Source organism: Penicillium cinerascens, assembly GCF_028974065.1.
Source record: "Penicillium cinerascens strain IBT 15544 chromosome Unknown contig_16_segment0_segment0, whole genome shotgun sequence".
In the NCBI taxonomy this organism is placed as follows: domain Eukaryota; kingdom Fungi; phylum Ascomycota; class Eurotiomycetes; order Eurotiales; family Aspergillaceae; genus Penicillium; species Penicillium cinerascens.
Window position 1 is genome coordinate 1,157,027 of NW_026695286.1, and position 23,267 is coordinate 1,180,293.

Below are 23,267 nucleotides of genomic sequence, written 5' to 3' on the forward strand. Positions count from 1 at the left end.
CAAAAAAAAAATACGAGCGTTCTTTTCCCTGGTAGAGAGTTCAAGGTGAGACGAGTGAGTTTTGTCTACAAGAACTGTTTCGCTCGGTTTCAGCGTTGAGTACTGAGTGTTGGGTGTCGTTAGCGTCCAAACGTTTCCCCGACTCCAAAAAAGTTCCGCCCTTTCGCCGCTCATCCCCAAGTCCACCGACTCTCCTTCCACCATTCCGTCAGCTATACATTCGCTGTCTACCAGATTTCAAGTGTGTTTGCGACAGGGATCCGCCATGTACCCATAGAGACCGTCGTTCATTGAAATTCCCGAATTCGACTCCTTCGTTTCCCCCCGACCCCGTCTCCCGTTGTACGGCAATACCCAATGTCTTCCAACTCCTCCCCGTCAGCGACACAGGGCAACAGTCCCTCCGGTCTGAACTCCGGGTTTACGCCCTCCTCGAACGACAAGGGCAGCTCGACCCCTCCGAATGGCGACGTCGAACTCAAGACCATGGGGCCCGGTGCGCCCAAGCGCTCAATCCCCATAGGGGAAGATATCATGCAACTGGCTCGTATTGGAGAGATTGGCGCGATGCAGAATCTGTTTGCGACCAAGAAATTGACCGCGAACCATCGCGACGACGAAGGGATCACCCCGTTACACGTTTGTTTGCCCCCTCCATAGCGGTTGTAGTCTGCGACATGGGAGACGAGATGGAACACCTGACTAACTGCTTTATGACTTCAAAATAGTGGGCGGCAATCAACAACCAATACGCGATGTGCAAGTTCCTCCTTGACTCGGGCGCCGACGTGAATGCCAAGGGTGGAGAGTCGGTAGCCACCCCGGCCATGTGGGCGGCGCAACGGTGCCACTACTATATCGTCAACCTCTTGCTTTCATACGGAGCGGATCCGCTCCTGACCGATGTGCAAGGTTATAACATCCTTCATCTTGCGACTATCGATGGCAACGCCTTTCTGGTCGTCCTGCTCCTACACCAGGAGATCCCGGTGGACGTGGTCGACCAGCAAGGTCACACTGGGTTGATGTGGGCTGCCTACAAGGGATACCCCGCTTGCGTGGATCTATTCTTGCGATGGGGCGCGAATGTCAATGCCGTGGATGAAGGCGGCCTGACGCCGCTCCACTGGGCGTTGGTGAAGGGCTCTTTGCCCTGCGTCCTGAAGATGCTAGAATACGGCGCGGATCGATTCGCAAAGACCAGAGACGGCAAGTCTCCGATGACCGTGGCGCAGGAAATGAACACTTCGCGCATCTGGACTCGCGCTCTCAATGAGCGTGGCTACGAGCCTGATGGTAGCCAGAAGGTGGTGCCCATGGGCTTGTCTGCCTGGGCCCGGAATAAGAGTCTCATGGCAAAGTTTTTCTTCCTCTGGCCTTTCCTGACCATTCTTGTGGCCGTTTGGATCCTCAGCAACATGGCCATCTTTATTGGTGTCCCGCTCACGCTGGCGACACTGTTTGGTATGCAATGGGCTGCGCAGCAGGTGGCGAACCGTGGACCCTCGGAATATCGCATTCTGCAAAAAACGGTATGTCTTCGACTACATTGCCTGTGTCTTGAACGTGCTGACAGTTTATAGCCATATCTGGCTGGTGTGTTCGCAGGTACATTGTTCTGGGTTGGCTTTTGTTATGTCTTCAAGGTCTTGCCAGGTGAGCATTGGGATTCAGAATACCCATACCCTTCGACAATTGACTAACGGTATTTAGGCACATACTCTTCGTCTCCCATCCTGAACATCCTTTTCACGGTCTTCTACTCCTTGACGACCTTTTTCTACATCATGGCCATGGTGGAAGACCCTGGATACGTCCCCAAGCTCGGCAGCAGAAACCAGCAGAGAGAGATGGTCAAGCAGCTCTTTGAACTGTGGAAGTTTGATGAAGAAAACTTCTGTGTTCCTTGCATGTCGAGGAAGCCCCTTCGTAGCAAGCACTGTCGCCGTTGCGGCCGCTGTGTCGCAAAGCACGACCAGTACGTTCATTCTGTCTGCTCCTTGTTGACTCCCCCACTAACACTCCGAAAGCCATTGCCCATGGATCGACAACTGCGTTGGAGCGAATAACCTTCGTCACTTCGTTCTCTACATCGTGTGTCTCGAAATCGGCATCATCCTCTTTGTGCAGCTTACCATTCGCTGTGAGTATCCCCAACTACTGATTGATATGATCAAGTTGACTAACTGGCTCAGACATCAATGACTTGCCATCTGCGAATGCCAAGTGCAGCGTTGTCAACGATACTCTGTGCGACTATGTGACTCGAGACACGTTTGCCCTGGTCATCAACATCTGGATCATTCTTCAACTGGTCTGGGTCACCATGCTGTGCGCTGTCCAGCTCGTGCAGATCTCGCGTAACCAGACCACGTACGAGAACATGAGAGGTCACCATATCGATCGTTCCTACCCTAGCTCTCAAGCCTTTGCCTCGGCCATGACCGCGGGCACGACTTCGTTGGAGGACGCCGGTCTCTCCGCCGCCGGACAGGGACCGAACCCGGCCCTGGCACGACCTCCAACCCCTCGTCGGCGTCACGGCTGTTTCCAACAATGGTCATCTCTTCTGGGCATCGACACCTTCTTCGCTACCGCACGCGACGGGCTCCGCGAAGGACCTGCCGCTGCACGGCCCCGCAATCCTTTCTCTCGCGGGGTGACAGGCAACTGCCGCGACTTCTGGTGCGACCCGGCCCCAATCTTTGGCAAGCGTCAATCCGGGTCTGGGATGCTGGGTGGCGAGGTGGTGAATTATAACGACATGTACGAAACCCCGATGCGTATGCACGTCGGAGCTCGAGGTGGTGATGGGGGCGCCTACCGCAGTGTAGCGGCCGAGGATCCCGAACACATGGTGTAACCCGTAAAGAGCTCTCTCCGGCACTGGTGTTTGGAGACTTGCATTTTAATGTCTGTACACTCCGTTTCGGTTCCAAGTCACTGTATGAGTGCAGCGTCGGTGTTGCATTGCATGGCATGTTTTTTTTTTTTTTGGCATTTTATGTTTACCTCGCGTTCTACATTTAGAGCTTGTACAGTGGACGCTATATAATGAACTATCTTCTTTGAAACCCCCCTGATTCTCACTGACGTGCGTTGCACTTTTCCTCGGGTCGATATAGTGACACGGATCGAGAACCCTGCATTGAATCATTCCTGTGACGGACGATCCCTGCGGCTTTTCTGCAGGGCTCTGGAATGCTGCCCATTCCCGCTGCCAGCTCCGACCCGAGGCCACGGCCCAGCATTACCCACTTTTAACCTTTGCCTTGGGGCATTGGCATTGACTGCCAAAACCCAAATTCCACCGCCATTTGGCTCCCTCGTCTCTCTCTCACTTTATTGGGCAAGCTCATCCCGAGTGTCCGAGTACGAGGAAAGGGAAACGTCAACCGAGAAGGGAATGCAGCAGGACAGATCCGATATTGCCGAGGTGTGGATACTCCGGATTCCTGTGACAAAAGATCGCATCTCGTGCAGGTAACTCCCGAGTCTAGGCTTGAGGCCAAAGCAACATTGCAACCATGCAGTCAAGCAACGTGCCACCTAGGGAACAATGCCGTCGTGCCCCCACCCCCCCATTGACGGGAAACAAATTCCCAGGACCGCAGATTTCCATTAGCCTGGCGGGTCCCCGGTAGCCGTACCGACCAGGGGAGTGCCAGGTGCCAGTGAAGAGCGGGAGAGGGGGGGCTCCATCTCACTAGAAACGGAGTAGGCAAAAGATTGACGGTGAGATTTGAGGGCTGACCCAGACCCAGTATGCAAAAGGCAGTTCAAACAACCGGCATGTCGCCATACGGGACATGCAAGTTCCGCCGACTGTTGAAATTAGCAAATACGAGGAATGCAACATGCCACGGAACCGGGATCGGAGGTCTGATCAGATAAAAATTCTTCTCGAGTTATCTGATGGCGCCACGCAGGGGGGACCCACTCGATGTCTCGGTTGCGTACCGTACTCGCGTTGTATGGCTCGGCTTTATACGGGGGGTGTCTGTACGGGTCCATCATTTGAGCGTCCCTGGTCTTTTCGGATTTGACCGAGCTGGTCAGCATTGCCGATCGCCGTGATCTCATTGTGATCTCGTCGTGATCAGGCTATGATCTGCGGTCGTCGCTTAGAGCTAGAACGACATTGGAAGCTGGAGAGACCGTGTTTCGCGCGGGTTCCGAGACTGGGGCTTGGCCTATATTACATGAAGGTTGGTAAATACCCCCCTTGTACTCTGACCTGGTATTGCAATATCTTGGTCTTTGCTTACTTTCTTGGGTGCTCCACACTTCGGTCTTTTTATACTTTTTTTTCCCACCAGGTTTCCTGGTTTTGCTTTTGTATCGGGGATAAAAGTGTGTTAGGCTGCAGAGTCCCTCCCAAGACCGAACTTTCTTTTTTTGTTGGGTAGGGACCAATTGGAGCATCATTCATTAAATCCAACAATCTAGAGAACAGGACGGGGTGTCTAAAGTAATTCAAAACATCATAGAGTAATCACAGCATGGCGCGCAACCGGGTGTCCTGCACCAGAGCTCCCGACAGCTGCTCTCCGAACACCGAGCTGATGATCTCGCCACCGCGGACCGCCAAGATGGACAGCAGGCTGTCGCTCAGGCCGTGGGTCTTCTCATTACATCCCTGCAGCCAGATGCCAGCCTGCTGGCTGACCTTGCCATCGTCGAGGGTAACGCGGTAATCCCGGCTAGGGTTCCAAGCCGCCTGGCCGGCAGGCCGCAAGGCACGCACCTGCTCCAGCAGCTGCTCGTGCGCGTCGCGCTGGTAGCCCGTGGCCACCATGAGGGCGTCCACCTCCAGTATCTCCTTTCCGTCGGTGGACTTGTCGTTGATCGATTTGAGGTGAATACGCATGGGACTGGCAGGTTTGTGGTGCTCGATGCGCCCCACCTTGCGCTCCGGCAGGATGCGGTGCTTCCACTGCGTCTGGTCGGGGTTCTTCACGCGCTGCAGGTACATGGTGTTGTAGATCTCCTCGATCAGCTCCAGGCGCACCACACTGTAGTTGGTCGCCTTCTCTGTCGCAATGCGCTTGTTGCGCTCGTCCGTCGGCAATTGGAAGAACTTGTCCACACGCTCGGGGTTGAAAATCTCGTTCACGCTGGATCCATCCGTAAATATATATTTTCAGTCAGGGTGGTATTCCAGCTGGGTTTACTTACAAGGGAGAGTCGTCACTGGGCCGCAGGGCGGTATCACGTAGGATCAAAGTCGTGCGCGAGTTGGGATACCTGCGCTGGAGGTCGTGGAAGATCTCGGCGGCACTCTGGCCGCTGCCCACCACGGCGATATGATAGGGCTTGGCCTCATCCTTCAGCACTTTCGGCAAGGTAGTGCAGTACTTGGACGAGTGCATGATGCGCTGATCGTGGGGGAAGCCCGGGGGCATCTTGGCCTTACCACCCAGAGCCACCACGACCTTGCGAGCTTTGCGCGAGGAGATTTCACCAGTCTCGGTGTTTCGTGAGCGGACGATGAAGAAGTCGACCTTGCCGTCGGTCTTGCCGCCGGGAACCACCTCCACGACCTCCTCGCCGTACGAGACGACGTTTTCAAATCGCTGGGCGCACCAGCGCATATAATCCTCAAACTCCATCCGAGCCGGCAGGAAGGTACCCAGGTTGGTGAAGTGGATGAGGCGGTTCTTGTTGTGCAGGTAGTTCAGGAAGGTGAAGCTGCTGCGGGGGTCGCGAAGGGTAGCCAGGTCCTTGATGAAGGAAATCTGCATCCGCGAGCCAGGAACCAACATGCCGGAGTGCCAGGCAAACTGCTTCTGGCGCTCGAGGAAGCACACCTTGGGCTTGAAGCCGGCCGGGGCGGAGCGGTTCAGAGCAGGGTCCATGGCATCGTGCAGGGCAATAGCAATGGCTAGAGAGGCAGGACCGAAGCCCACGCAGAGCAGGTCGTGCATCTCGTCGGAGGGCGACGAGCGCAGAACACGCGGCGGCGTGTTGACAAAGGGCAGCTCGGACTTTCGAAGAGTGGCCTCCATGGCTCAAGGTTCAAGCTCGAGCTCAATGATCAAGTAAGAGTAAGGAAGAAGGGAGAGAGAGTAAATAGGGCCCGAGCTCCGAGAACCAAGAACCGAGAAGCTAAGCTAGGGCAGAAAGTAAAAAAAGACGAGGGAAAGCTTCAGGAAATGAGCGTCGGTTATGTATAAGGGCCGACCCCATCAGCAGGTTCCACTCTCCGGAGATTTCTCGTTCTGGGCACAGTCGGTTCGAAGCGAACGGGGATTCGACTTGACGTGACGTACGATACGTTGAGGGTTCCACCAAGGAGGTGCGGAGGTGAGAAAAACTCGAACAGAAATTATGGCCAGATTCCTATTCACCAGATTTCGGGAGCGGATCAGATAAAAAAAAATATGTCCAAGTGGAGACGAGGGATGTCTGGGCGTTCTTGAGTCGCAGAATTAATGGGTGTATCATTTCCAAGGTGCCACTTATCAATCAGTCTCCACCGGTCTTCATTTCTCCTTCCTAGCCGATTCCGGGAAGTGGACAATTTATACGTTTCTTTCCTCCACGTCGTCAAGAAAAAAAACCCCCCGTTCCCCCCTCCTGCGGGTCAACAGGTTCCTGCACAAGGAACAACCATGAAGGCTCCACAGCGAACAGGAAAATAAGACAAAAAAAAAAAAAGCAAAGTGACGAACAAGCCGAAGGCTAAATCTGGCCATCCGCAGATGCCCGACATCGGGAAAAGTGGGTAGACAGTACTCAAGGCAGAGGGCGTCGGGCTAACAAAGGCTGCGCGTACCAGTGACTCCGCGCAAGGCTTGGCGACGCACCGAGCGTGCGAAATGGACGAAGTGGGGGGATCCTGGAAAAGGACTCCTAGTGGCTCACCGCGAGTCCCTAGTGGTTTTTTATTTCATTCATTTCTTTGCTTTTTTTTTTTTGACTCTCGTTGATTTTTCCTGAAACGTGGGGTTGCAAAGAGCACGGGCATCGTGCCACATGGGATCGTCCGTCATACTTCTCTTTGCTCGAGATTCAACGTTCCATCATAATTCTATCCTTCCATGTAGTCTACTTTCCCTGCGAGGAAGTCCAGCAAGGGAAATATAGACGTGCGATATGACGTAACGCCATCCCAGTACCCGTGAACCGGTCATGAAAATGATCTCGGCCCACTTCTTCTCCAAGTCCGAGCCGTTTCACGATGCGGCTGGTGGAAACGCATTCCAGTAGTGTTACCAAAAAAAAAAAAACTCTAAGACGGATTTGCAGTTGTGCAGGTTGGCAGTGCTTCATTTATGATCTGGTAATAAATTAAGGTAAAATATCAGGTCACGGAGAACGGGTCTCGCGCTCGGAGCTTGCCCTCCCAAGCATCCACATCGTTCTTTTTTGGCGCTTGTCTCGGTGTCTGCCACCAGGAGATCATCGGGCTCCACGATTGGAAATCCACGACTTTTGAACCCCTCATCTTCTCGCGCTTTTTACAGGCTCCCTTCCGAACTTCACTGTAGAAGCTGATCACGGGCCCTTTCTGCCGCTGAAACGCCTTTGGTCATTGCTTCGCGGCTCCTCCTGCATATAGTCGCTGCAGTTCATCGGGCCCGAGCATCCACTCACGGATCGCGTAATAAACAGTCCATAAGCAGCTTTCGATGAAGCACCATTGACCCAAGTGAAACCCGGTTCGTGCTCCGATGGAGCGGTTTACTCCCTTGCCGGCCGTGACGGGCGACGACGGCGCTGCCCGCGCCATACTTTCCTGGCCGGTAGATACACATCGTATCCCTGCCGAGTTGCTCGCGGTTTGCTGGGGCTTTCTATTGCGGTCATTCACGACCGAGGAATCACCTGTCTTTCTACTGAACGGGTCCCCTGTCAAAGCAGACTTAATAGCCCGGACGATCCAGCCCGCAGCGGATGTACCTTCTGAGCTCTCTGCAAACCACACCGCTGTGATAATTCAAGATTCGTCATATCAAGACCGCTCGTCCTCTTCTGTTCTGACGTGGATTCTGAACCTTTCCGCCCAAACGAGCACGTTGCATTCGTCCTCAGGCATGGACACGGCGTTCTTGCAGCAGTTGGGGGAGCAGCTAAAGCACACCGTGCAGGAGCAGGTTGCAAAGTCCGGCATACAGGTAACACTGTCGACCGCCGAACTCCCTGCCTTATCTATCTCCAATCCGTCGCCGTGCATATTGCCGGGGCCACAGCTTCTTCACGAACTTGCTCTCAGCGGTGCCAATGACTCCCACCCCGCCATTGAATTCTTGGCAGCGGATGGAAACATTCGCTGTCTGTCGTACAGATCTCTGGATCGGCTATCCTCGAAGCTAGCGGCACAAATCATCTCGGCTTCGGCACCTCGGGTGAACCATGCACGGAAGTTCGTGGTGCCCGTGCTCTTGCCCCAGTCCATGGAACTGTACATTTCACAGCTGGCAATTCTCAAGGCCGGTGGAGCTTTCTGTCCGTTGAACATCGACGCACCTCCGGACAGGATAGAATTTATCCTGCAGGATGTAGCTGCGTCCGTTGTGATTACACAGGATGCCTTGGCTGCAAGAGTTCCCCAAGACGAGCATCTGGCTGTGATCAAAGTGGATGGAATTGAAATGAACGAAACGAACGATACAGGTGTTATAGAGCCCGTGGTGGACTGCCCACCTTCCGGCCTGGCCTATGTCATGTACACCTCCGGGTCTACTGGCCGCCCCAAAGGTGTTGGGGTCTCTCATTTGGCTGCCACCCAATCATTACTTGCACATAATGACTTAATACCCCATTTCAATCGATTTTTGCAATTTGCTTCGCCCACGTTTGATGTCTCCGTCTTTGAGATCTTCTTCCCTTTCATGAGAGGGGCAACCCTCATCGGCTCCGACAGGGAGCAGATGCTTCTGGATATTTCTCACGTTATGACCGAAATGAAAGTTGACGGTGCGGAGCTGACTCCCACCGTGGCAGGAGAGCTACTACGCACCCGAGCAGCCGCGCCCTTTTTGCGAGTTCTGCTGACCATTGGTGAAATGCTCACCAAGCATGTCGTGGAGGAGTTTGGTCAGTCAGAGGACTCGGTTGGTATTCTGCATGGAATGTATGGACCAACGGAGGCTGCAATCCATTGCACTGCAGCCACACATTTCTCGGCCACCTCCCGAGTCAACTTGATCGGCGAGCCTTTCAAAACAGTTTCGGCTTTCGTCATGTCTATGGAATCTGACGACAAATCTACGCCGGATCTTCAACCCCTTCCGTTGGGTCAGATCGGTGAGCTCGTCGTGGGTGGCCCTCAGCTAGCGGATGGATACATCAACCGGCCCGAAGAGAACGCCAAGGCATTCATTGATAGCCCTGAATACGGCCGACTTTACCGGACCGGTGATAAAGCTCGCATGCTACCCTCGGGGGAAATTGAATGCTTTGGTCGTCTCTCCAGCGGCCAAGTCAAGCTACGAGGCCAGCGAATTGAGCTCGGCGAAATCGAACATGCCATTTGCCGAGCCGACGATGTTCGAAGTGCCGTTGCCATTGTCAGTGGCGGAAGCTTGGTTGCGTTTGTTCTGGTTGGCAACAAGGGCACCACTGATCGTGCCCTACGAGACAGCTGCCGTCAATGGCTACCTCGATTCATGGTTCCCGGCGAGTTCTTTCTAGTCAACCAGTTCCCCCAACTGCCATCGGGAAAGATTGACCGCAAAGCTCTTGAGGCCGAATTTGTCCGCCGCCGCAATGCTTCACAGTCTGTGGATCAGCAGCAGTTCCGCGATGAGTTTGAAGAGACCATTACATCGTGTGTGGTAGATGTGCTTGGCAGAAAAATTTCTCCGGATGAGTCTCTGGTAGCCGCCGGTCTAGATTCCCTTGCCGCGATCCGACTTGCATCACATCTTTTGGGCGCCGGCATTCGTTTGGACGTGGCGCATTTGATGGAAGCTGATTGTGTGGATGGGATCTGGCAGCTTGCGAAAGAACTGGAAAAGACGCAGACAACTGATGATACTCAGGCAGGCCTTGAGAACATTCATCAATTGGTTGCGGATGCCGGGGCAAGAAGGATAGAGTCGCTTGGTCTGAGCTCACAAGTGTCTGAGATCGAACCATGTAGCCACATTCAACAGGCGATGATCCTGGAAACAGTTCGACACACCAAAGCATACTGTAATTGGATCGAATTGGAATTTCAACGTTCGAACTCAATTGATTCCACCACTGTGCAAAATGTATTTGTCCAGATGTTGCAACAGAATGCGCTGTTGCGGTCAGGGTTTGTGGAGATCGGACTCAAGGACCACTCATATGCCCGCTTCATAAGGAAAACACTTGATGAGCAGCTGATCCTAAAGCGCGACACATTTGACTATGATCTCTCTCTGATTGCAGAGCAAGATCTCCTCCAGCCTATCCGAATTCAGTTGAAGGAAACATCGGAAACCATCCGAGCGCTGGTGCATATTCACCATGCGCTATACGACGGATGGTCCTGGCAGCTGATGTTGAAAGACCTCCATCATCTTTTGCTCGGAGAAGATCTGCCACCGAAACCTGCATACAGCGTTGTGACCGATTTCTTCATTGAGCATAAATTGAGCGGATCGGCCGACGAGTCCTCCAGGTTTTGGCGTGATCAACTGCAAGGTGTATCTGGTGCAAGCTTCCCCAATTTTCATGGGAAAATCCACGTCTCTCCAAGTACCCAAGAGGCCACTCGCGTGTTTGAGGTCTCCGTCTCAAAACTCAACGATGTATCGCAGCACCTGAGAGTGAGCCGACAAACCATCTTCCAGGCCGCGTTCAGCTACATTCTCTCTTCTTATCTTGGATTTGATGATGTTGTGTTCGGAACTGTCTTCTCTGGTCGCACATTGCCAGTCAAAGGAATTGAAGCGGTTCTTGGACCATGTATTCGGACACTTCCCACCCGCATGGATCTGAGCAAGTTGCAAAACGTTACGGACCTCCTCCTGGCAATTCAGAACCTGAACCTCAAGTCTCTCGAACATGGGAGCCTCCCTCTGCAAGACATCAAGAAGGCATCTGGTATTGATATGCACCTGAGCCTTTTTGATACTGCGCTTGTGTGGCAAGAGAGTATCTGGTCCAATGATGAACATCGCGACTTGTTCCGGGAAGTCGGTGCCGCAGAATTCTTGGAGTTTGCCCTCTTACTAGAATTTGAGCCCAGACAAGACAGCATCTATGCAAAAGCCACCTATCAGGAGTCAATCCTGCCTTCTGAACAGGCACAGATTCTCTTGGAGCAGGTCGATCATGTGGCGTCCATTCTCATCGATTCTCCAACCCTTCTCATTGACCAAATCAGTGGTCATCTTCCTCGACCAGCTCTTTCCATCTCCATTTCTGACTTTGAACGTTGGCAAGATCTTCCAGGTTTTATTCCGGAAATTGAAAAAACTGCTTCCGTCAACCCTGTTGACGGCGTTTGCACCATCTACCCGACTGCCAGAACATCGAAATCCTCTTCAAGCACAGACTTGCCTATCAAAGATACGTTTGCAATGATTGTGACGGACCAAAATGCCACCAGCCTCCTTCCTCGTGGTTCATACGGAGAGCTGTGCTTTGGTGGTAATCACATTGTAGGTCCTCTGAGATTGGTTTGCTCGACCCAGAACTAATATTCTTGGAAAGGCAAACGTTCTTCCTGATACGAAAATCCCTGATACGGCAAAATTTGTCGAGCACCCCAAGTTTGGCCGACTGTATATGACTGGGGACTACGGAAGGTTGCTTGCAGATGGCTCCATAGTGCTTCTTCCCAGTCGTGATCAGCTCAAGCTGCATGGCCAGTGCATTGATCTGAACGAGGTAGACCGAGCCATTCTCTCGTCAGACTTCGTTGAAAATGCTTGCAGCATTATTTGGAGCAATCCTTCGACAAGCCAACAGCAATTGGCAACGCTTTGGATCCCTTCAGTGAAGACATCGGACTCTTTGCAGCTTGAGTCATTGACAAACCGCCTCTTCTCTGAGATTTCAACAAAGCTTCCTCCTTCCGAGATCCCTTCCCTTCTTGTCTCCGTCAATGAGATTCCCATGACCGAGGCTCACCGGAGAGATGATGCCAATATCCTGCAAAAGCTCGGGCAGTTGAGTCCCGAAGATCTTGGGGCCTTCTCACGCAAACTTGATATGGCTCAAGTCGATGATCCACTCACCGATATCGAGAGTATCATTGCAGGTGCCTTGTCAGCAGTCACTGGAGCTGGCCATCAGCATATCCACAAACACACATCATTTTACAAGCTCGGTCTGGATTCCCTGAGTGCCATCTCTTTTTCGCGGAGGTTACAAGAAGCTGGCTGTGGAAGAATTCCTGTCTCGACAATTCTACGATACAGCTCTGTCGCTCAGCTGACCGCAGTTGTCCCCGGCTTGACCAATGGACATAAGTCTGCACAGCCTCCGGTGGAGGAAACAACGCCGATATTTAACAACAGCTTTATCCATGCAGTTAAACTTGAATTCGATACCACAGATGTGTCTGTTGACCGCGTCTACCCTTGTACGCCGTTACAAGAAGCAATGCTGGCCACTGATTCTGATGTTGGCTCGGCCTACTTCAATCACTTGCTACTCCGTGTGAACACAGATATTGATGTGTTGAAGAAGGCGTGGTCTCAGATGCTGCAAAGGCATGACATCCTTCGAACTTGCTTCAAATCGACCAACGACAAGCAATTCGCCTTTGCACAAGTGGTGCTGAACGACGCAGGTCTACCTTGGGTCCAAATCGAGATACCTGATGATCTTGATCAGCACGTCGAGAAGAGAAAATCGGAGTTTGAGTCGCAATCCCCCATCAATGGCAACCTTCCTTACTCCCTGACTGTATTCATGGGTTCCGCTTCGCAGAGTGCACACCTTCTGTTGTCTATTCACCATGCACTGTACGATGGAGAAGGCATTTCACAGTTGCTACATGAACTTCAACTTTTCCTTGCGGGTCAAGATCTGCCAGCACCGACCCAGTTCCATCGATTCATCGATTACATGGTCTCTGCTAGCTCAGATGCTTCCGATCAATATTGGGACCGATACTTGTCTGGGGTCTCGCCAAGTCTCATATCAACCCCCGAGCATGCCAAAAGCCCTGTAGATCAATCTGCTTCCCACCAGACCAATATAGACCTCAAATCCCCCCTCAGCTCCTTCAAGCAACGATGCAAAGAGCTTTCTGTGACACCTTTGAATGTCTTCCACGCTGCATGGGCGAGATTGCTTTCGTTGCATGTCGACTCATCTGATGTCTGCTTCGGTAATGTTTTCAGTTGTCGAACCGTTCCTATCGAGGGCGCAAACCAAATTGTGGGACCTTGCTTCAACACGCTACCAATACGGATCAAGTTCTCATCCCACTCGACAAATGCAGACATTCTGAAGCTATCGCAAAAGCACAACAGCGATATCTTGCCTCACCAACTTAGTCCCCTACGTCGCATCCAAAGGCGTGTACTTCAAGGAGGCTCTCGTCTCTTTGATACCTTGGTCATTCTTCAGACCAGCAATACTGAGCTTGATCCACGTTACTGGGAGCTTCTTCGCGACGAAGGAAATATGGGCTTGCCTCTAATTTGTGAGGTCGTCCCTGATGAGTCAAGCAACACTATTCACATCCGTCTTCATTTCCAAGTCTCGCACTTGGGGCGTGAGGTGGCTGAAAAGCTTGCACGGGATTTTATGGCCCTTATTGAACATACTACTCAGTATCCTTCGGCCCAAGCATCTGACAAGCAGCTGATTGGAAAGATTACACTTCAGAACTTTGAAACGAAGAAGAGTTCTCAAGTCAATTCCATCCAGATGTCTTCTACAAAACCTGAACCCATTCGCGCCTGGTCTTACCAAGAAGAGGCACTTAGGGAAATGCTGTGCAAATTCTCCGGTGTTGATCCAGAGACTGTGACCTTGCATACGACGATCTTCCAGTTGGGTCTGGATAGTATCAATGCTGTTCAAATCTCAGGAACTCTTCGCAGACTGGGTTACAAGATATCCACTGGTGATATTCTCGAGGTATGATAGTTACTTCCAAAAAAGCTGATGCTGTTCGATGCTAATTTAATGTAGGCTGCCTCAGTTGAAAAGATTGCCTCGCTTCTTGAGACTAGCGAGAAGGGCAACAAGGAAGATGAATTTGACTTTTCATCGTTCGAGAATAAACATCTCCAGCCTATATGTGACCAACTCGGTGTCTCTGCGCAGACGGTGCAATCTTTGCGGCCCTGCACACCAGTCCAGAATGGCATGTTGGCACTCTTCACTCATTCTCTGGGAAACATGTACTTCAACAAAATGGCTCTGAAGTCAAAAATACCGCTGGACAAAGTGCTGCTCAAGAAGGCGTGGTCGAAGGTGGCTGCTCATCATGAGATGCTAAGAACAGGTTTTGTTCAACTGCACGATCAGCAATACCCATTTGCCATGATCACATACCGCGAAACCCTTGATGTCCCATGGCGCGAAATTTCAAACTCCATCTCTAATGGCTCTGTTCAAGAGAAGAGAGTCCTCGAAAATCTCCACCGACCACCTTGGGAAGTCTCTGTCGAGCCTGGTGAGCAGGTCGATACTGTGCATTTCGCTGCACTTCATGCCATTTATGACGCACAATCTTTGGCATCGATCTTCTCCGATGTCATGGCAGCGTATGAAGGAAAGATCCTCAATAAGCCTGCTCCAATTTCCGCGACACTTGGACCCATCCTCATCGAAAGCCAGAAGCAAATCGAGGATGGCCAAGAATTCTGGCAGGGATTGGCATCAGAAGTCCATTCGTCCAAATTCCCGGACTTGCACCCTATTCGTATCGAAAGGAAAGAGTTGCTTGAAAGTTCAATTCGCTGTTCACAGCCTCTCAAGACACTTGAGGGCCGCTGTCGCGAACTCGGGGTCACCTTGCAGGCAGCTGCGCAAGCTTCATGGGCTCGACTGCTTGCTGCGTACACAGGAGAACAAAATGTTGTCTTCGGGACTGTTTTTTCTGGCCGCAACCTATCCGCAGCTTCCCAAGAAGCCGTTTTCCCATGCTTGGTGACCGTCACATCGCCTTCGCGTATTGAGGGAAGTAATCGTGAACTGCTGGACCGAACCTTGAAGCAAAATTCCTCTTTGATTAAGAACCAGTTCACCCCACTGGCGCAGATTCAAAGATGGCTGGGCAGCGATGAGCCACTCTTTGATACTCTGTTTGTCTATCAGAAGTTTTCATCGAAGTCGGAGCACCCCGAAGCCTGGGATGTCGTTGACGAGGAGACAAAGATCGATGTATGTAAATTCCTGTGTCCGCGTATGTTTTTCTCATCACACAAGACGAAGTGCTAACAAAATATATAGTACCCCGTGTCTATCGAGTTAGTCCCTCAGTCTACCGATCTTGAAATTCGAATCAGCTATAGGGGCGACCTTGTCCCTGAAGAACAAGCCATGACTCTCTTGGGTCAGTACGACAAGTTGCTTGAACAAACTGTCTTTTCACCGGACTCTTCCTCAAACGACTACTTGTGTCTTGGGAATGATCTGCTTTCTGTCACTCCAGCCAAGGAGCGATCAATTCCAACCTCCGTGTCTTTGCTGCACCAATTTGTTGAAGAAAATGCCCAGAAGATTCCGGAGAAGGCCGCATTCGAATTTGCGACTGGTTCCACCGCAGACAGTCTTCAGAAGAAGACATGGTCCTACCATGAATTCAACGAGGATGGTAACAGAGTTGCTCACTTCTTGCAAGACAAGGGTATCACTCCTGGTGGAATGATTGCCATCTGCTTTGATAAATGTCCGGAAGCATCCATCGCAATACTTGGTATTCTGAAAGCAGGCTGCGCATACCTCGCCATTGATCCTGGTGCTCCTATATCTCGCAAGCAGTTCATCTTGGAAGATTCCGGTACCAAGATTCTGCTTTGCAACCAGGCAAGAAAGATGGAGCTAGAGGGTCTTTCCGGCATTGATGTCCAAGCGCTTGACGAGCCTGGTTTATTTGAAGGCCTCTCATCTGCCCAGCCAGTGCTTCTACGAGAAATTCGACCGGACGACACATGCTACTGTTTGTACACGTCCGGCACTACGGGTACACCAAAGGGCTGTGAGATCACCCATGACAATGCCGTACAAGCAATGTTGGCGTTCCAGAGGCTATTTTCTCCCCACTGGGATAAAGACTCCCGATGGCTGCAATTTGCCTCGTTCCACTTCGATGTTAGTGTTCTTGAGCAATACTGGAGCTGGAGTGTTGGAATCTGTGTGACCTCGTGTCCTCGAGACCTTCTCTTTGAAGATCTGCCAGGCACGATTCAAAAGCTCCAAATCACACACATTGATCTGACACCCAGCTTGGCAAGATTGGTTCACCCGGACGAAGTCCCTTCTTTATGTCGAGGGGTTTTCATTACTGGTGGTGAGGCGCTCAAACAAGAGATTCTCGATGCTTGGGGCAAACATGGGGTCATTTACAATGGATACGGACCGACAGAGGTCACCATCGGATGTACCATGCTTCCACGAATGCGCGCTAATGACAAGCCATCCAATATTGGGCCACAGTTTGACAACGTGGGATCATATGTCTTCCGGCCTGGCACTTCCACACCAGTTGTGCGCGGTGGGCTCGGAGAGCTTTGCGTGTCTGGACCCCTGGTTGGAAAGGGATACTTGAATCGCGCAGAGCTCACGAAAGAACGATTCCAAATGTTACCTGAATATGGAGACCGCATCTACAGAACCGGTGATTTGGTCCGAATCTTGCATGATGGTAGTTTCCAGTTCCTCGGTCGCATAGATGATCAAGTCAAGCTCCGTGGGCAGCGGCTCGAGATTGGAGAGATCAACGAAGTCATCAAACAAGCTACTCCTGAGTTGAATGAAGTGGCTACGATGGTCATCAAACACCCAAGACAATCCAAGGACCAGCTGGTTTCCTTCATCACCAAGGTTGGTGTTGACAAAAAGTCTCGAAATGTTCAAGTTTGCACCAACGAGAATGACCGGGCCCTTCTGTCGACGATCAAAGCAGCTTGCCACACTCACCTGCCGGGCTACATGGTACCAACACATATCATCCCGATGACTCGCTTCCCTCTGTCGGCGAACAACAAGGCTGAAATGAAGGTCTTGAAGGGTATCTATCAGGAGCTTTCTCTCGATGAATTGCAGAAATTGACTTCGATGACTGTCGATCGTTGCAAGAAAAGTGAGCATGAAGAGGAAATCATCTCTATTTTAGCCAAGTTCATTGGGTCTACTGATGGAGCTATCTCTTCGTGGTCGAGCATTTACGAGCTGGGTCTTGACTCTATCTCGGTAATATCATTTTCTAGGAGTCTCAGAGAGGCGGGCTTCTCCCAAGCTCAGCCATCGCTGATCATGAAGCGTAAGTTGAGTTGCCTACTTTGATTGATATATATCTAATGTGGATACAGATCCCACCGTTGCACGCATGGCATCAGCACTGCAAACATCCGCGGCTCCTTCTGTCTCTTTGAAAAACCTCCACAGAAATGCCAAACAAAATATGGAAGCTTTTGCACACAGGCATTCACACTCTGTCATTGAGAAAATCGGAGTGGTCGACAGTGATGTGGAGCAAATTGCACCATGCACACCGCTCCAGGAAGGTATTATATACCATTTCCTGTCGAGCACGACACCCTTGTATTGTTCATCCTTTACCTTCGAGATCGCCTCCCAAGTCGATCTTGACAGATTGAAAACTGCTTGGAGTCAGGCACAGGACCAAGTCCAGATACTGCGAGCTCGCTTTGCACCAACACCAGATGGTTATGCTCAAGTCGTCTTAAAAAAGAGTGTTCTTCCTTGGTTCCAGACAAAGGTTACTGCCGAGCAAGAAATCGGAATCTCACACAGAAAGCAACTTGAAAAGTGGATTTCTGGACTTGGAGATCTCTCTACACAGCTATGGGAGGTCGGAGTCGTCAGTTCTCCGGAAAAGTCGGTGATGAGCCTCAACATTTTCCACGCCCTTTACGATGGCAACAGCTTGGCTCTCCTGCTTGAGCTGGTTGCGCACATCTATCTTGACAACCAAATGGCCTTGGAGCACCCGCCTGAGTTTCTGGATGTGCTGCATTTGGGCCCTCTTTGCAAAGACCCCTCAGAGCAGGAATTCTGGAAAGAACAACTCGCGAACTGTCAAAACCGGGCTCTGCCAAAGTCGGACCACGAGTCTAACAGCCCCGTGCTAGAGAGTATTCAAATCGATAGTACAGAGCATTTGGATCGTCTGCGGAAGTCGCTCAACGTTACCGAGCAGGCGGTGCTTCATACCTGCTGGCTATTGACTCTTCACCACCACTACTCGTTTATCCCATCCATTGGTATCATTGCCTCTGGTCGGACAATCGACGTTCCTGGAATTGCCAATGTCGTCGGTCCTTTGTTCAACACCATTCCCAGCAATGTGCAACTTCGCGGTCTTAAGTCCTGGTCCGACATTGCTCATCGATGCCATGAGTACCACGTGTCTACGATTCCGTATCAATACACAGCTCTCCGTGATATTTCCAAATGGCTTGGAAAGAATCCCGATGAACGACTTTTTGAGTCTCTCTTCGTGTTCCAAAAAGAAAACACCAAGAGTGAGTCGTCAAGGGACAGTCTCTGGCATCCCTTGGTCTCGGAAGCGCAACATGAGTATCCCTTGGCCTTTGAAATTGTACGCAATGGCAACGAATCTCTTACTACTACGCTTGCTGCTAAGGGCCATGTCTTGTCTCTAGAGTCAGCTCAGCAGATCCTCGTCGCATTCAAGCGAATCTTGTCTGAGTTTGCAGAGAATCCAGAACAAGAGTTACCGTATATGAATGGATTTGTGGAAGAGCATCAGGTCCAAACAAACGGTCAAGTTGAGATGCCGAAGGAGACTCCCAACCACCCCGGAAACGATTCATTCCAATGGACCCCTCAAGCTTGCACAATTCGCGATGTTATTGCAACACTTGCCGGTGTAGACGCGCACTCAATTGGGGAAGAAACGTCCATTTTCGAGGTTGGACTCGACAGTATTGACGCAATCAAACTTTCCTCACGATTGAGCAAGCTGAGCATCAAGCTCCCAGTTAGCGCCATCATGCGCTACCGCAATGTCAAGTCCATGGCTGGTCAATTGACAGAGACAAACCACAACGAACAGAATGGGACGTATCCAATGCTTCGCCAGATGGAAAGGACCTTGAAAGACTTCCTCGAGCGCGAGGGACTTGTTCCACAGGGCGCCTCTCGAATTCAGCCGGCCACGCCAATCCAAGAAGCGATGATGGCCGAAATGTCCGCCTCTAAGTACCACCATTACTACAACCACGACGTTTTGAAGATCGAACCCCATGTCGATTTCACAAAGCTCCAGGAAGCATGGAAAGCGGTTGTGAAAGCTCATCCTATTCTTCGCACTTCCTTTGTGGAAATTTGGGATCCAGAGATACCCGTTTCTTACGCTCAAGTTATCCACAGCGAAGATACTTTTGATTTCCAGACAGTGCAGCTGAAGGGAGAAAGCGTGGATTCAATCATAGAAACCCAACGCGCAAGAGCTGTCTCTGAACTTGCGGGCAAACCACTCCTTACTGTCACATCCGCTGTGGATGGCGAGGACCGCTACCTTGTTCTGTCAATTGCTCATGCTCTCTATGACGGCTGGTCGATCAATCTGCTTCATGAGGACGTTGCCAGATCTTACGCCGGAGAGGAATGTGCCCGTCCGCCGCCTGACGCCATACTGGAGCAAATTATCGCATCGTCTAGCGAGCGCGCTCTTAAGTTCTGGAGAGCAACGCTCTCCAATTGCACGCCAGTGGCTTTCCCGTCCGGAAAAGGCATTGAGGAAGGCTCGCAAGTAGTTCATCGTGCAGAGCAGCCGCTCTCAGTTCCCTTCGAAGAGGCCGAAGCCTTCTGCAAGCGTAACGCCGTTACAATGCAAGCTCTTATGGTTAGCTGTTGGTCTCTTGTTCTGGCCACCTACGTCAAGAAGCTAGACGTGGTTTTTGGTCTTGTACTCTCCGGCCGCAATGTGGCTGATTCTGAAAATGTGATGTTCCCAACGATGAATACGGCAGCGATGCGTGTCATCCTTCATGGGACCCGTCGGGAGCTAGTGAAGTACGTCCAGGAGACCTTGTTAGAAATGTCTGAGCATCAGCATTTCCCGCTGCGGCGCGCAAGGCCCGATACAAGATCTCAACAATTGTTTGACACCCTCTTCATCTACCAGAAGAGGCCATCGGAGACTAGCCCAACATCGACCCTATACAAGTCCACTGGCGGTGCATCAGATGTCGAGTACCCAGTCTGCGCCGAGGTTGAAGGTGTCGGAGCAGACCTTGTGGCTCGGGTGGCTTGTAGCGGGCATGTTCTTGGGGAAAATGATACACTTGTTCTTCTGGGACAAATCGGTCAAGTCCTATCATCGATTGTCGATGAACCCGCCCAGCAAACGGTCGGCTTTGAAGGAGACACGATGAGCGTATGCGGAACGTCGTTCACTCAAGATGTCTCCACGCAGGTTATCCAAAACGGCACAATTCACAAGGCAGCAAGTCGAAAAGATTGGACTTCTCTCGAGTCGAAGATCCGAAATGTTCTCTCAATCGTATCCGGAGTGCCCGAGGATTCAATCGGCAGGGAAGCAAACATATTCCAGCTCGGCTTGGATAGTATCAGTGCTATCAAGGTTGCTGCACTTTTGAAGAAACAATCAGTCAAATTGGCCGTTAGTGACATGCTCAGGGCCGGTACGCTCGAGAATATGGCCATTGCGGTGAACAATCACCATGCAGAGCTCACTCCGACTGAGATTGCCAGCTCCCTGGAGAAATCACTTGAAGGGATCGAACTGAATCCACTCCTCCAATCTTACGGAATTGAACTTGATCAAGTTGAGATTGCTATGCCTGCAACTGCTGGACAGACGTACTTCCTTGCTATGCATACCTTGAACCCAAGTGTCTTCTATCCAGAGTTCCACTACTTGGCATCGACACAAGTCAACACGGATATTCTCGACAGTGCATGGGCACGTCTCTCCGAGCTAACACCGATGCTTCGAACGGTCTTCGTGACTACCAACAAAGAACAGCATCTGCCCTATGTCCAAGCTGTGCTAAAGCATGTACACAATCCCGTTGTCTGGCACCACAATGTCGATGAGCTTTTCGCACCCAATACCAGGCAACCCTTAGGCGCACCGCCAGCTACACTGCATGCTTGTCATACCTCTAAGGGAACCGTGCTTGCGTTGCAGATCCATCACGCACTGTACGATGCCGTTAGTCTTCCGTCCATGATGGATAGACTTGCCTACCTCTGCCGCTTGGATACCTCCGAATCAGAATTCGACGTCCATAACCTGTCGCGACTCGTGGCGTTCCAGCGCCTTCATTCGCCGATGGATGTCCGGCGGCAATTCTGGCAAAAATATCTGGGCGCAATCTCAATCGACGGTGCAAAAGCCAAACGACAGGGTAACTTTGGTGTCATCCAACAGAACTACCGACCGGGATTAGTCTCAAACATGTCTCGTGTCGAGATAGCCGCTCAGAAGCAGGGCCTCGGTGTCCAATCGATCTTCCTGGCTGTCTATGCTCGAGTGCATGCTGAAGTCCTCGCTGCGGCGGATGCAGACAGTAAGGAGATCCCGAGGCAGCTCGTGATCGGGTTGTATCTCGCCAATCGGTCTCACGATACGGAAGGGCTGTCAGAACTCATGGCTCCCACGGTCAATATCGTGCCGCTTCGTCTGGACAACAAGCTTAGCCACGACCACGAGTCACTCTTCGTTGCTGCTCGGAAGATTCAAGATGACATTAATGAGATCAGCATGGTTGAGCATTCGGGCGTCTCTCTCGTAGAGATTGCTGAATGGACCGGGGTGCGAATCAGCACCTGTGTCAACTTCCTGCGACTGCCCGAATTGGAGTCTGCCGATGCCGCCGCCAGTGCCACTGATCGTGTGGTGTTCAAATCTCTTGGACACGACGAGCTGGCAAGCCTCCGCTTATCTAGTCTGGGCCAGTCTGACCAGTCGCAAATCAACGGTGGCAGTGCAGCCTCATTGAGTTCAGCCCCGACCGTACATGCCGCCACTTCAACGGCGGCAATTCAAGACATTTTCATGGTAAGTTGACAGATCCCAAACAATGCACCACGAACCGGTACTAATGCATTTTCTACACGTTCAACAGCCTACAATCGACGTGGAGGCAGCCATCCGAGACGCCCGATTGGACTTTGGAATTTTTGCTCCCGAAGCTCGACTCGATCATTCCACTGCAGAGCAGATGATCGAGAAAGTGCAGCAGGAGATGACCGTTTTGGTCCAAACTTCGAATTTGATATAGGTACGATAGACAACCCAGAGAGAAGGGAAATCATCACATCACAACTCTACAGGGGGTTTGTTACTCCTCCCCTTCGCAACCCTGGGAACCGTTTGTTTTGGTCGATATTTTCAGCAATTGTTTTCTTAGAGCTGGGTTACTTTGAGCGAGCCGTTCATCTCCTTTCCTGTGCATATATTGCTTTTGCGGTATTTTTGGCGTTGGATGTGTCCGTTCCAATAAATGTACTTGCATAGAACCGGAGGGGCAAAGGCGCGGACCGACGCGGATCCCGGATGATCGGAGTCGCGCGTATCAGATGTCTCCACCCGGAAGGCACGATAGACAGAATAGACAGCGATATACAACGATAGAGTTCCCTTCTCTGGGGACTAAGCACCCGAGCCCGAGTCTGAGTCCAGGAGTAACCTTCCATGTTTGAGGATGCGATAGTGCGAAACTCTGTCGGAAGTCGGGAGCCGAGTGGATCGCCTTCATTCCTGCAAAGTTTTTGCATTTTCTGCAAGCTCCAAGGGCTATAAGGGAAAAACTGATGGATCAGATAAAGACGCCCTGGGAGTGGAGCGGCACTCATGGGTGACAGCCACGAAGCAAGGGCCATCCGCGTGGCTCATCCAGACGCAACACTGGAGATCCGGCCATTGAAGCCACCCAATGCCAGGCGGCTCTCCTCTTTCCGATATATATATTATTGCTCACCAGGACACCCAGTGGTCAGAGTTTACGCGCAGCTCATGAAGTGGCTGCTTGGCGCAGGGGTGAACCCGGACGTCCCAGGCCAAGCCATGGTCCGAGTGCAAAATTCAAAATTCAAAATTCAAAATGGAAAATGCAAAATAGAAATTGGAAGAGAAGTACACACAAGCACAAACATAGGATAGCGGTAGTTACGCAGGTACCATGCGGTGCATCTCTGCA

General features: G+C 51.5%; 3 protein-coding genes across 3 annotated transcripts; 2 read left to right on the plus strand and 1 right to left on the minus strand.

Moving 5' to 3' along the window:
* Positions 1-357: 357 nt before the first annotated feature.
* On the plus strand, positions 358-2,863 carry N7498_000424 (palmitoyltransferase AKR1; the record flags this gene model as incomplete). The annotated part of the gene is made up of 6 exons (XM_058447487.1): positions 358-639; positions 729-1,532; positions 1,584-1,656; positions 1,714-1,978; positions 2,031-2,143; positions 2,196-2,863. The coding sequence occupies 6 exons, from the start codon at positions 358-360 to the stop codon at positions 2,861-2,863; spliced, it is 2,205 nt and encodes a 734-aa protein (XP_058312898.1).
* A 1,632-nt stretch (positions 2,864-4,495) lies between these two features.
* N7498_000425 (lysine N(6)-hydroxylase/L-ornithine N(5)-oxygenase family protein) lies at positions 4,496-6,008 on the minus strand (the record flags this gene model as incomplete). Its single annotated transcript, XM_058447488.1, has 2 exons — positions 4,496-5,117; positions 5,179-6,008. 2 exons carry the CDS (start codon positions 6,006-6,008, stop codon positions 4,496-4,498), a joined length of 1,452 nt encoding a protein of 483 aa, XP_058312899.1.
* A 2,031-nt stretch (positions 6,009-8,039) lies between these two features.
* Positions 8,040-22,349, plus strand: sidC (nonribosomal siderophore peptide synthase SidC; the record flags this gene model as incomplete). Its single annotated transcript, XM_058447489.1, has 7 exons — positions 8,040-9,411; positions 11,476-11,582; positions 11,635-14,019; positions 14,074-15,270; positions 15,340-17,371; positions 17,421-22,126; positions 22,194-22,349. The coding sequence occupies 7 exons, from the start codon at positions 8,040-8,042 to the stop codon at positions 22,347-22,349; spliced, it is 11,955 nt and encodes a 3,984-aa protein (XP_058312900.1).
* Between the last annotated feature and the right edge of the window lie 918 nt (positions 22,350-23,267).